The 14,472-nt window shown below is 41.9% G+C and overlaps 1 protein-coding gene across 1 annotated transcript in view; it reads left to right on the plus strand.

Annotated features, from left to right (window-relative positions):
* The first annotated feature begins 226 nt into the window (after nucleotides 1-226).
* DAP (death associated protein) overlaps nucleotides 227-14,472 on the plus strand; it is a 46,441-nt gene continuing 32,195 nt past the window's right edge. Inside the window, exons 1-2 of the mRNA XM_080610788.1 lie at nucleotides 227-322; nucleotides 6,888-6,984. Coding sequence (XP_080466914.1) covers nucleotides 268-322; nucleotides 6,888-6,984 — 152 coding nt within the window. The 5' untranslated portion in view covers nucleotides 227-267. The remainder of the gene's footprint in view (nucleotides 323-6,887; nucleotides 6,985-14,472) is intronic.

The following is a 14,472-nucleotide window of genomic DNA, read 5'->3' on the forward strand; positions in this document are numbered from 1 at the left end:
CCCACCAGAGCCCGGCCCCACCGCCGGCCCCGGCGGCAACGCCCTTTCCTGGCGGGGCGGGGCTGGCACGGTCACCTCCCTCCGTTGCCCCGCTCCCTCGCGTTGGCCGCGGCGGCAGGGCAGCGCGGGCGCGCCCGGGCACCGCCCCTCGGTGGGCGCGTCCTGGCGGTGGCGCCCGGCGGCCACGTTGACAGGGCGGGAACGGGGCCGAGCTGCGCATCGCGGGGAAGGTTGGGCGCGGGTAGCGGCTTCGCTGCCACAGTAAAAATGTCTTCGCCTCCCAAAGAGAAAGCAGAGACGCGGGCCGGACACCCTCCTGCTGGTACGGCCGCCGGGTCCCGTCTCTCCGCTCTTTCTCTTCCCATCCCTGGGGACGGGACGGGGGGGTCTAGGCAGCCGCGGGACAAGCGGGCCGAGCGCACTCTGGGAGAGCCGGGTCGGGCGCCGGTTCCCCGCCAAGTCCCAGGTCGGAGGAGGGTGAGTGAGGGCGGCCCCCCCCTCGCCGCTGCTGCTGCTGGGGGTGTGAGCCCCGGGCGGTTTCCCCATCCTCCTCCTCTGGCAGGATCCGGCCGACTCGGCTTCTGGCACCGGGACTGGTGCGCGGTTTACCCCCGGTGGCTGCCTGCCGCTAGCCCGCCTTCCCCCACGCCCCCAGCTTCCCTGGCTCTCCGGCAGCCGGTAATGGGGGGCCACGATCCCTGCCCTGCGTTTCCCAGGGGAGCCCTCATGTTGCAGGCAAACGCCCGCCGGGTTTGTGCTGGTCGTCATCTCCGGCTTCTGGGCCGGGAGACGAATAGCCTTGTCTTCATGGGTCCTCGTCCGTGAGGGCATCCCGGCCCCGAGAGGCCTACTTAACCACCGCCTGCGGCTGATGCCGGCGGGAAGGGGAGAGGAGCAGTCTGGCGACATCGCAGTCTGCGTGGCTGTTGGCAGCACAAGGCACGCCGAGCAGACACAGTGCAGATCAGTAGTACTCCGTGCGTCCCTTGTGAGCATCATGGGGCCAGTGCTGGAGCCAGTGCACGCTCCCGGCTTTAATTCTGGAGGCTGGCAAGGTAGGAAACGCATAAAACAGTCAGCAAGCTGCCCAGCGAAGGAGGTCCAGTACCTTCTGCCCACCGCTGCTCATGGGTAAGCCGAGCAGCGGGTGGTCTGGGTAGGAAGCTGGGGTTCTCCTTCGGTGGGGCGCTGGTCTGCCGCTGACTATGCCAACAGTTCTCTACTACGCAGACGGGGTTCAGGTACTCGCATTACCAAGGTGCCTTGTACCTCCGTGTACTGTTAGCTTTTCTTCTTTATTAGTTTTCTTAAAAAAGGGAACTTCGGTCACCACACCAGCAACTTTTCATGTGTCCTCAGTGTTTCCTGGTGCAATTCTTGATTATGGGATGGTTAGTTTTATATTCAAATCAGTTGATGTGATTTAAAGCTAAATTTGAAAACAGTTTTTGAACCCTAATCAAATTATGTGTTTTTATAATGAGGACCTGAAAATCTTTTAAATAGGTAATAGAAGTGAGCAATAATGGCTTTGCTTTGAGAGGCAGATACAGTTCAGGACTACAGTTAAGCTGATGTCCTGGCTGAGTAGATTCTTCCTATTTCTGCAGCCTTCCTTGTGACAGTGGCTCTTACCTGACCTCCTGGTGAGCTGGCTCAGGGAACCAAACCAAAGCAACTTCCTTTGCACGAACAGCTTTTGCTGCCATAGCTCCTTGAACTGGCTTGCCTTGAAGTGGGCTTCAGCATGAAAGGGTGGTTAAGACCTTGGGTTGGTATAGTTGTGTCTTCCTGACACACCTTCAGTGGGAAGGGAATGAAGGATAAGTGGGAGATATTTTCATTTAGGTGCTTTGTAACTGTATTTTCTGATGTTGCATGTTTGAGAGTTTTGCTTCAAAACCTGTCTTTTTAAAAAGTTGGGTTTCTTTTAGAGCTGAAGCTAGCTTCCATAGATCACAGGTGAAACCAGCGATGCACAACTCAAAAGCACAACTGCAGTACAGTACAGGTTTCACTTGCTGTCAGAGTATTTCAGCATTTTATTTTTTTAATTTGTAAAACATGCATCCACATATGAACTTTTGCAGCCATGTGCCTTTCAAGGTCATTAGCATCCCTGAAGAGTTTTTTGTCAGTATGTAACCAGTTCAGCTTTGGAAGGAGAGTAATACCCAAGTCTATCTTTGAGGCCAGAAAAAACCTAATGCTTTACATTATCTTCAGATTGTTTCTGGAAGAAGATGGTTGTGAGCTGGTTGGCAGAGGAAGCTGGCCTTGTGGTCTTCTAACATTGGGAATATCCACAATAAATGTGCTGACTAGGTTCAGTTTATATTTACTGTAGGGGCTGAAGCTAGGTGTTACTCCTCCATCTCAAGCCAGTTTAGATCCCTGAGCAATAGCATAATGCAGTAGAGTGGTTTGCAAACAAATTTTGATAAAATGAAAGTCAAACATTCTTAAATAAGAGATCACTACATAAATACAGGTGGATTTGTGTTCATAAATAACAAGGCAAGTTCCTAGCAAGGCAAAGATGTGAATAGGGGATCATTTTCTGACTAATGGCTTAAAAGCTCTGGTTTTGCTGCATACAGTTGTATAAAGAACCTTACTGGTAATTATGGATGTGTCTTACTCCACAGAGTATTAATTAGACACACAAAAGTTAGGAAGGATTCAAGTCATCTAATTACAGCAGAATTGTCAAATTCATTGTTTTTCATATGCACTGTTAGCCCTCGCTTACTCAACTGTGTGCAGTCTGTTAGCTTCCTCTCTGCACTGATCTTCTGGGGGGGACGAGGGGCAGGAAAGACAAGAACAGCACTTGAAAAGACAAAGGATAATGAAATGGAGAGAACCCTCAAGACCTCAGGCTGGTAACAGAGTGCACGAAGCGACTTAGAACTCCATTCTGAAACTTAAGAGGGCCCCAACTTAAGCTTTATTAAATATCCATCTGTCAGTGAGATCAACGCATCTGTAATGGATTGCTGGGTAGGTTTGTGCGGCTTGCAATCCCTTTAAAGCAGTCTGAGTAATTATGCTTTTAGCTGTTCATTTCTTCTAGTAGATAATGTGGAGGAATAAAGCAAGGTGGTTGTGTTAATAGTTTATGAAGCTTTGCAATTGGTTTTTGAAAATAGTTATGTGCTTTTTCCTACACTGAAAAAATATAACTGAGCCAAGATTTCTGTGAAATGAAGGTATGTAATAGCTCTTACTTCCATTCTTCATACATCTCATCGATGTAATGGAATCTGTTATTATACTGTACATATGAAATAAATTTGGTATTAATATTTAATACTGTACTTAAGGAAAAGGGGAAGCTGCTATAGCTCTTGATTATACTCTGGATTTCTAAAAGCCCCCGTCTTTTTGCTGTGACCGGCGGGTGATGTGGGTTGAGCTGGAAGGTTTCTCCAGAAAGGACTGCCTCAGGTCTGCAACCTGGCTGAGTGAGCTTTGGAGCTTCTCTAGGTACTTGGTGCTTGCTTGAGCTCCTTGGAGTGTGTTTCAGAATTCAGTCCCAGAAACTGGGAGCAGTTTGAAAGAATTGTGGAAGTGGGGTGGGGGAAAAGGAGGGGTGATAAATAGACTGAGAATATTTCCTGATTCCAGATTGTCTTGAGTGGTAATTGATTTACAGAGTTTAATGCATTTCCAAAAGGAGTAGTTATACCCTTAAGAGAAACACATGCTGGCATTCACAGGACAAACAAGACAGTCCTGTCCGCCTCTCAGGCGGAAAACATGACAGATAATAATTAAAATCCAAAACTTGGCTGTTACCCAGCAGCGGGACAAACAGACCTGTGTGGCACTCTTCTTGGAGCGTGCTGGCAGGTAATCCCCTCTATTTCATGCTTTAGAGACTGGTGGCCTCTTAGCCATCACCACCACAGGGAGCCATTCGTGGTCCCCTTCTGCCTTAGCACACATCCCACCTGACCTTTCCTGAGCGAGCATATGCAGCTTGAGCTCCTTCATCAGCTGGGAACCGCTTTTTTCCCAATCCCAACACGGTGTTGCTGGCACCCTCCTCTTCTGTGCACTGATATCTGGCAGTGTTCTGGAAGGTGCTTTATCAGTTATTTAAATCCTCTCTGCACTGTGCTGGATTTACTATGAGGAAATCAGAGCTCTTGCTCTTTCAAGGATGACTTCTAAGTGACAAAATCACGGTGCTAAGCATCTGTCAAATTATGTGGTGAATGCTAGGCGAGTAAGAAATAGATGAATCCTCGTAAATCCCAAGAGAATCCTACAAATGGAGTAGGTCTTCTTGCTTACTGGATGTAATAATCATTTCTTCTCCCTGTCTAACCCTGAGGTAGTGTAGTCTAGTTGAGACCTTTTGAAAAGGAATGGGAATTATGTTGCAAAGGTATTTATCTTAAACTAAACCTCTTGGAACTAGATTGGGTATGAGCATGCTGTGTCAGGGGTGGCAGAGATGTACATCACCTCTATGTACAGGATGCTAATCTAATTACTTCACTTTTGGTCTCAGAAATATTATTACTGCAGTTGTTTGCTGGGTTCTTCTTTTGGTCTCCCAGATCTGCACAGTAACCCCAGACTACTAGATTATTCAATTGTTCAACAACATATTTTTAGCTGTCTGTATTACGCCTGTTGATATTAGTGCAGGAAATCAGATTATTGAAATTATTAAGCTATTGCCTTGGTCAGTCACTGCTGTGCCTTTTAATTGTCTGTTTATTTGCTTTTTAATACCTGTTAATTCTACATACAGACAGCCTGAATGTGTTAGCTGCATATCTTTGCCAATGACAGATAAAGAGCAAACAAGTGGCTGGTGGTTTGATAATATGCAATATGAGGGGTGAGAGATTTTAGACCACCTAAATTAGCACTGAATGTTTGGGTACTGTTTTCTGTTAGACAGTGAAGAATGTTAAGATGTGCATGTATATACCAGAAGTGCTGTTGTAACCAGGCAGATGTTGCTGTGGAGATACCATCTTCTGCAAAAACTAATTTGAAAGAGAACGAGTAAGAACCAATTGTGCAATGTTAAATTTATAAAGCAATGTAAACAAAACATACCAATCACTTTGATTACCTGGGATGTTAGAAGAAGGCAGCACTTGACAGAACTAGGAGTATTTGCATTTGCAAATAAATTTCTAAGGACTTTGCATCTAGAAAAGTTAATAGGATTTTCACTTTTGTTTAATTTTTAAAATTACATTTCTTTGTTGCCTAACCTTTCTGGTTTTTCTTGTCTCATGTGAAATGTTTCTCACCAACTTAAATCTTGTAAGTTTTATGCTGGAGAGAGGACACAATGGTTAGTGTTTTGAAGGGGTTTTTTTGTGTGTGTGTGTTTGGTTCTTTTTTTTTAATGCATTATAAGGGGACACAGGTTTTGATAGGTTTAAAAAGATACTTTGGGTTTTGTCTGTTGATTATGATGTGTCTTATGATTATGATTGATGTGTCTTTAGTTAATGTCCTTTATTGAATCAGAAGTTTATCTTTCAAATACCACATAGCGTTTAGAATCCATCTAAAATATCCCAGGGCCAAAGGCCTGTCACAGTCTCCTGGGGCAGGTTACTTTCTCTTTGCTGCTTGACTTCACCCAGGCTGTAAAATTAATGCACAGGAGTGTCTTTTCCAGTGCTGTCATGTTTAAGAATTGGGAGCTAAACCTGGTTTTAGATTTCAGGGGTTAGCACTGGACTGCTGTGAGGTGCTTTAATCATTCTGAGACTGGACATAGGAGAGCTGTCAGAAGTACAGCTGCCCCTCACCATGCTGGCAAGCCACTTGGGCTCCTTCCAACTGCTGCTCTGGCATCCTGCTTGCTCCGGCTGCTACATCTCTTCGGAGGCTGTCCACAGACTTACTGTGTCACAGCAATGTGTAACATACACCAATGTGTTTGTAGGTGGTTTTATGGACTCCTGTCCATAGTAGTTGTTTTCTGATGTTGCTGATGGCAGTGTAACCCATTGAATCAGCTAACAAGTTGCATCGTCTTACCCTGGGCTGTCCTGTGAGTGTGTGTAGCCATGATTGAAGCAAAAAAAAAACCCAATCCCAACAAACCAACCAATACAAATACAATATTAAAACAGAGGGCAGATCAAGAGCAGATTGCCTGTTGCTCTGCAGTTTTAGGTCTGGTTAGGTTCCTGATTTATATTTCACTTTGGAGGGCATAAATCATGAACACAAGTGGATTTGCTTTCACTTCTCATCTTTTGTTTCAAAGGGATTCTTTCAATTTTGTGTCATTTCTAAAACTGAATCATGACAAGGATTTGAAATGGGGTAAATGCTTATGTTTTGCAAAACAAAAAGCTCTGTTCTAAATGGTTGTTAACAGTTGCCCTAATTTTGCTTTTTATTATACTGCTTGTGAAGTACTTCTTTGTATAAATAGTATTATTATAGCTGTTGTTTTTAACTTGAAAAAACAGAGTAAGGTTCTTCAGCCCTTCTTGGTTTATGGGAGTATTTAACATTGATGTTCGTGGACTTCTGCATAGTGTTACACAAACCATTGCCGTGGTTTGTTCTTCTGACTGCTGCAAGTTAGTAGGGGTGGGAGGAAAGTTGAGTTACCTAAAATAGTTTTGGAAGCAGGTGGTAAAATGAGCTGCAGCTTCTCAGGATGAGCAGAGATGGATGGCATGATGTGATAAAGAATGGCAGATGTGGTCTTGAACTATCTGTTCGTCAGGCTTGCCACTTTTAAACGCTTCAGGCCACTTTTTCTAACTGTCATTACTATTACCCTACTTGGCAAAGTTTTAGGGGAGAAGGGAGGCTTATCCTTAAAACATTTTTCACTTATGCTGATCTGACTGAGTTTCATTGTGTCTCTTTAATTTTTGTTCCAGTGAAGGCTGGTGGGATGCGTATTGTGCAGAAACACCCGCACAATTCTGATGCCAAAGAAGAAAAAGATAAGGATGACCAAGACTGGGAAACCAGCAGGTGAGCACTTTGATTTGGTGCATGTGCTACAGTGAATTTCCGTGACCTTGAACCTTGTCACCATTTGATCAAGCCAGTTGGTTTTGTATCATAAAATCGATTTAAAGCAGTAGGAAGTTACACACTCTTTCAAGAGAATTGGGGAATCTGGGAATTTTTACCTTGCTGAGCCTCCTTTAAATGATCTTGCAAGGTAAGTGAAGGTTAGGAAAAAAAGTACAGTTAAAGTAAAACATCAGCTTTCCTAAAATCTATGCATATTATTTCAGACTGTGCAGAAATACAGAGAGTAGGCATATTTGGGCACAAGCATTAGGCTGTCAATCTGTGTATTAAGGTGGTCTTGCTGTGGGATAGATGATTCCTTGTACCCTTTGGCCCATACTTCTTTTCTCTGTGAGATATTTGACAATGTGGTGCTTTTAAAAGACAAGTAAAAAAATCAATGGTATTAATATCTGCTTTTATTTTAGGTAGGAATGTAGCAGTTTCAGTGATGGAGCACACAAGACAGACAGCAGTTACCTAGATCTATTTTTAACTAGATCTATCCGGTAATTGCTGTGTAGAATTGAAAGCAGGAAGGTTCAATGGACTGTTGCTGTATTTCTGTTCATACAAAGACACCTGCTTTTGTGCTGCTTTTTCTTGTAACCAAGACTATATTTACTCAATATCTTTGTGTACTAGCTTATTGCATGGGTTTGTCCTTGCTATTTGCTCAAGGTAAAAAAACCCAAACAAGCAGACATTCTTGTGCTTTGAGAAGTAGACTGACTTACATGGTGTTTATTTTGCATGTAAAACAATAGTAATAAATAAGCATTGTGAAAATGTCTGTATAAATAAGAACAACCATGTCTGTTTACTAACTCACAACTTGAAACACCTTCATGAGAAGTAAAATCATTCATGAAAAATGATTTTAATCAATATAGCCAAATGAAAGGCAGGAAGATGAACTTTATGCCATTTCTTCCTTAACCGAGTTGGTCATCTTGTATTTCTGTTCAGTGGCACAGAACAGAGTCTGTACTGCAATAAGCTTTGTCCAAAGGAAGGAATCATATCTTATGGTTAATTTAAACTGTGCTTGGGGATACATTCTTTTATTTGAGGTGTGTTTGTGTTGAGTTGGCTTTGGCTGGATGCCAGGTCCTCACCAAGCTGCTCTGTTACTCACCTCCTTAGCAGGACAGGGCGGGGAGAAAATAGGGTAGAAAAAACTTTGTGGGTCACGTTAAAGGCAGTTTAATAAAGCAAAAACAAAGGCTATGCATAGAAGCAATGGAAAACAGAAGACGCACTCTATTTCCCATCAGAGATGATGTCCAGTATGTGTAGTGGTTGGTTCAGAAGACAAACATTGTAATAACAAATGCCGCCCTCCTCCTCCTTTCTCTTTGCTTTTGTTGCTGATCAGATGTCATATGCAATGGAATATCCCTTTGGTCAGTTTGGGTCAGCCATCCTGGCTATATCCCCTCCCAAGATCTTGCCAACTGCTAGCTTACTGATGAGGGGGAAATGTTGGAGAGACAGCTTTGATGTTGTGCGAGCACTGCTCAGCAGTAGCCTAAACATCTGATGTGTTAGCCACACCTTTCTAGCTACCGATACAAAGGACAGCACTGTGAGGGCTGCTGTGGGGAAAATTAACTTCTTCTCAGCCAGACTCAGTGCAGTGTTATATACCTGTTTATTCTTACATTTCCTCAACCTCATGGTGAGGGAATCTCATTAGGACTAGTGAGAGGACTTCTTATGCCTGTTCACAGATCTACACCTCTGCTACAGCATAGCTATCTGCTTTATAAACGATTCTTCAAACATGATTTTAATTCCCACACACCTCTCACTGAAATAGCATAGGGAAAAGTTAATTTTTAACCTTGGTATTTGTGGCCATGTCTGCTTTAGCAGGTGCTGTGTCACAATAGAAGCAGATTGGCAGGGGGAAACAGGCAGTGCTGGGTACTTCATGTTCACACTGTGTGTTTTGGAGATTATTTAGTCTGGTCCTCTGGACTGAAGGTCCAATCCTAGCTGGCATGTGTGAGGTGTTTCCTTGGACTGTCTGTTCCTGTTTAGTGTTATCTTCAGGGAGTCCAGGTCAGCTGCCCTGAGACTAATCCGCAAAGCAAAGGCTGTCCAATTGAAGGACTGGGAGGAGGAGTGCGCTCCTGATCCTAAGATGCTAACAAATACACACTGTATATTAATATTGTAAAGCAGGTCTGTGAGCAACTTTTATGGTTTAAAGGCAGAGGAGGAAGTTAAATGACCTCGACAGCTACTGTATTAACTAGGGAGTAGTTGGCTGTTGCACCCCATAAAATACACTCCTTTAGCCATCTGATCAGTTTATTTCCAAAATATGCACTTGGAGTGTGCTCTTCACCTTGGTTTTATTGTAAAGGATACGTTGTTAGTCTGTTTTAGGCACTTGTGTATTCATTCAGTTGTTCTTCGTATATTAATACGAAAAGCATTGGTCTGAACTTATTTCCTTGATTTAATCCTTTTGAGACAGAAAGCGTCAGAACTGACAAAAGGAGCATAGTTAGGTGGGAACCAGCGTGAATTATACAACAAAACTATGAGTTGGTTTACAAGTCTGAGACAAGTTGTTTTCCTGGTAGAACTGGGAAACCTTTGTTTCTGTGAGGGAGAAGGTTTGATGTGCCTGCTGTAGGTTCCTGTGGGAATGCTTGTACAGCTCCGCTGGCTGTACAAGCTATAGATGTGAGCAAGAAGTTATTTAGCCTTAGACAGAATAGGCAAACTCCACAGGCCATAGTACTTGAAGTTGTTGTCAAAATTTAATTACGTTTGCAGCATGTCAGCCACTCTTGTGCAGGAAGGTGCAGTCCCCTGGAGTTTCTCTGTCTGCTCCTGCTGATTCACAGTGCCCTTCTGAAACACTTGGATGTCTGATGCCTGTGGAGGGAGGGTTTCTCAGGAGATGGGAACAGGTTTATCAGGAGGGGGAGAAGAAACCACTAGCATTCTGTTCTGCTTCCTCTGTTACCAATACGTATGTACCTTTTGGTCTTTGCTAGCTGGTATTTTATGTCCCTTTGGCAAGGAGGTTCAGAGACATCTGTGTGTTTAACTTTCTAGTCTGGCATTTTTAGTCTGCCATTTTAAGGTAGTATCATTGGTATGATGCAATCTCCACTCCTTGTTGCATTCAAAGTCAGAAGTAAACAGCCCTTCAAGCAACCGGTATTGGGTGATGCAGGCAGCTGATAGTGACGTGAGACAAAATAACAAAACAGAGAAGAGTAATTTCTGTGTGAAGAGGGAGGCTAGGATGTTTGAGTGATTATTTTAATCTCATTTCAGGCTTAGATGAGCACAGATTAGTGGAATTGGGAGTAAATCGAGGCAAAAGATTTTGGGCTTTCCCAGAGTTCCCTGGGAGCTCTGAGGGCACATGTCCTCCCCATGATGGCACAAATCTGAGCAGCTGCTCAACAAGAAGGCTTTCGGCTAATGTTCACTAAAGTATTTGTGGCTTTGGAGACAGCTGGCTTTGTTTTTGCAGCATGCTTGCAGAAAAAGACATTGGGTCTGTGTTTCTAGTCTTAATGTAAACAAAGCTGATACAGGTAAACACCTCTACAGTAGCTAATTGCTATGATAAAGGTGACTTTAACATTCATCAGGCATATCATCTTTGACATTTCTTTTCTTAGTTGTTTAGCAACCTGCAATCTAGTTACTGTAATTTACTCTGCAAAGTATTTTATTTAGTTCTGTTTCCTAAAATAGAATTGTTGTGACAGCATACCTTTTCATGAAATGGTAGGCTTTGTTGTTATAATGATGATTTGTGATCCCTTTAAACAATATGTGGTAAGATGATGTTATACAAATTTAAACTTTTCCTGCAAGGCAGTGCTTGGCCTTAAGCGGTATTGGAAATACTTCTATAAGTCTGGTGTAAATATAGTTTTACTTAAAGAGGAATGGCTGAAAATGATTATATGGAGAAGACTCAATGAAAGAAGGGAGGGTTACATCATTTTGTTTAGCTGAACTAAAAAAAATTTATGTGGCATCCCAAGCCAGTGGCAGCGCTGTGGTCAAGATGTCAGGGGTAAACTTGACTGTGAGGTGGGGTCCTTGGCTCACATGTTCTTCAAGATGAGAGATTTTGGTATCTCCAACCTAGTTGGAGATAGTATACAAGCTGGATGAGCTTCTGGTCTGTTACTGATTTTCTTAATGTTTCTGTAATTGCTTAACACTTGAGTTGGTTTGGGTGTTGGATATGGCTGCAGTTTTGGTTGATTGACAGTCACTCTGATTGCTGCTGAAAGCGCTTTTTTCTTTTTTTGTGATGATAGATGAAGGTGAAATGTAGACGAAGGGTTATGAATAGAAACCACAGTTTTCCAGGGCTGTATGTTGTCATAGAAAATATTTTGGATAAGTAGGCTACCCATAGTCCTTGGCTTATTAAAAGCTCATTAATGCATGTTTAACTGCAATTTGTAATAGTATGTGCACTCCTGGTGCCAGCATCTGACTCTAGCCATAATAAATACTCCTGAAAGACACATAATTTGAAGTGAGAGCTGCTTGTTCAGTTTTGCACAGAAGCTTTATTAATTGTCTCTCTGGGACCTCTAGAAGAAGAAACTGTGATTATGTATCAGCATCTGGATTTTAAGGAAAATATTTAAGGCAAATATATGTCTCATTTTGTCTTTTAACAAGCAGGGTAAACTGCAGAGGCTTTCATGTCTAAAGACTCTTTTCTTCTCCTTTGTTATATTTCTGAAACAAAGTGGGTAATTACAGTGATTTAATTCCTAAATATGAATGCAGTAGAGTGGTTTCTCAGTATACATATGTTAATTATGTGTTTCATAACTTAAACTTACCTGGGGATTGTGAATCCAGCATTATGTCTGACTTTCCATTAGCTCTAGAAAGAATAAATTATGTTGCCTGGATTTTAATTCAGTTAAGGGTGTGGATTTTGGCCTCAGACATATTCATTGTGTAAAAAGAAAAAAAAAAAAAAACACAAAACCAAAAAAACTAAACGAGAGGATAATTTAGAATGTGGTGACTCAAAACCAAAATCATGCTAATGAAGCATATGGGTGTCCGTATGTCGAAGAGCCAGTCTTGGTACCTACTCAGTTACATGGTGATAGAGGAGCTGTTGAAGGCCTGTGTTACCCTTCAGCTATCTCTGTGTTACTTCTTAAGTCTGAATATGTTAGTTCGGCTGCACCTGCTTTTTTTTCTTTTAGAAGTGTGATGAAAGTCTCAAAAATTTAGGCTGCAGATAGAGCATTTAACTCAAAGAATATTTGTTTTTCCTTTCCCTCACTTAGTTCTGTTACGACTGACAAGAAATAACAACAGGCATTGTTATTTCCATTTTTCGTTTGCCACTGAAGGTTCTGCTGTCATTGAACTATATTTAATATTTGCCTTGTTAATGACCTTAACATTGTCCAAACTTCTGACAGAATTTAAAAAATAGGAAGTAGATTATAGAGCTAAGCCATTAAAGCTAGCTTGTATGTTTGTTTGCACCCTAAATATGGAAGTGCTTGAAACTCTTTCTGCTCCTTGATTTTACCCTGTTGTTCTGGTTGTTTAGCTGGGGCAGCAACTGTAGAGTCAAAGTCCTGACCCTTTCACTTGGGAATAGCTGCCCTTCAGCACAGCTAAGACTTGGGCAATGATGTCTGATGTTCAGCTTGCTTGCACACAAGTCCTGTAAGAGATAGTTTCCATCATGGATGAAGGTGTTTCAGTCAGGTTAGTTCTAATGTTGTCTGTTGTAGAGTCAACGGTGCTTGTCACTGGGAAATCTTGAGAGTTCTAAGAAGGGAAAAAAGAAAGCGAGATACTTCAGAGTTTGTTAAACATGGACACCAAACTGTTGTGAACAGGTAACATTTTATTTCCATAAATACTCAGAGTGAGTGTTTCTCCCATGTAGTTCGCCAACATAAAGTTGAAAAAAGACCTCTTTACTCTGTTCATGCATCTGTAAAACCAAATTATTGGAAAAGCAAGGTGGCATTGGCTCAGCATAATGAATATTTACGGTTAAAATATAGTGATAGTTTGGGACACATAGACTGCCTCATCTTGTGCTTAAGTTTTTGGAGAGGAAATGTGCAACTTCAGTGGGTAGAGTATTGACTGAGTCTCACTTTCTGGCAGCAGGACCTCTTACGTTTGGCTTAAAAAGGTCCCTTGGCCTATTGTGCCAGTGGAGGAAGCTCTGAAGGAGTGAGCTACTGCTGTGTACAAGCATCTGTCATCAACATCTAGATTTTCCTCTTTAACAGATTTCACATTTCTTCCACCACTTTTCTAAACACCTTTTTTAGCTCTCTTCTGGGGGCCGATGTGGCTTTACACAAAGATTTTATTCACAGACTGTACGTTGCCATTTTATGATTGACCATCTAAAACCTGAAACTTGATTGAATATATGGATATAATGGATATGACTCTTGAAGGGTTTTATTCATGTCTTTGTCATTCGAATTCTCATTACTCAGAGGTGGAGCTTTAGAGACAATTTGCCTTAGAGGATGAAACGTCTGAGATGAAAAAGCAATCCAGCTGTGAACACTGTGCTTGCAGCAGTTTCTGGGGAAGGTGCAGGGTGCAGCAAATGTTGGGCATCACCCCACTGCATTCTAGAGTTTGGTGTGACTGTAACTTTTTCTTTACTTGCTTAAATATTCCAAAGGCTAAAAGGAATTTCTGCTGGCAAAAGAGCTGTAAAAAAAAAAAATTTGCAGCTATAGTTTTGTAATATTATTAAGCAGAATACATAACGTAGCTCAGTGAGGGAAATAGCTTCCTACCTTCTCCATAACATCTTTATTTTCCAACAAGATTTGGTGTAAGTGACGTTTTTCTTTTTTCTCCTTTCTTCTTCTCATCTTTATTATTTTGGACTTAAATTCACTTCACAGTTAAGGGAATAGCTTGTTAATAGTATCATGCTCTTCTCCTTTGCGTAAGTGACATTGCCTTCAATGTGTTTTCCCACCTCATTCATCTTTTGTCTTAATCTTTTGTATAAAATTTTTATGATTAACAGATGCTCAAGTCTATTAAAGTTTATACATGCATAATTTGTTTAATTATAAAATCTAACCCCAATATTAGCAATTTTCCTGTGAGATTTCAGGATAATACCTTCTACAGATTTGCTATTGGAGAAGTAGCAAAGTAATTGCTGTGACCTGTGTTGAACTATATCAAATGCATACACGTTTATAGATTTAACTGTAAGTATAGGAAATAGAATATGTAATACTGATTTTTATATGCAGAACTACTGTAAGGCAAGAAAAGAGGCTGTGAATGTCTCCATTTAAGAAGTGAAAATATCTGTGAGTGTAGGGAGTGGAGAAAAATATAGACAAGATTATGAATGAAGCATTTTTGTACAGAAAGATGTGAGTCTTCTGAGAGACTGTTTCGTGCTTC

Source organism: Psittacula echo, assembly GCF_963264785.1.
Source record: "Psittacula echo genome assembly, chromosome: 2".
Classification (NCBI taxonomy): Eukaryota; Metazoa; Chordata; class Aves; order Psittaciformes; family Psittacidae; genus Psittacula; species Psittacula echo.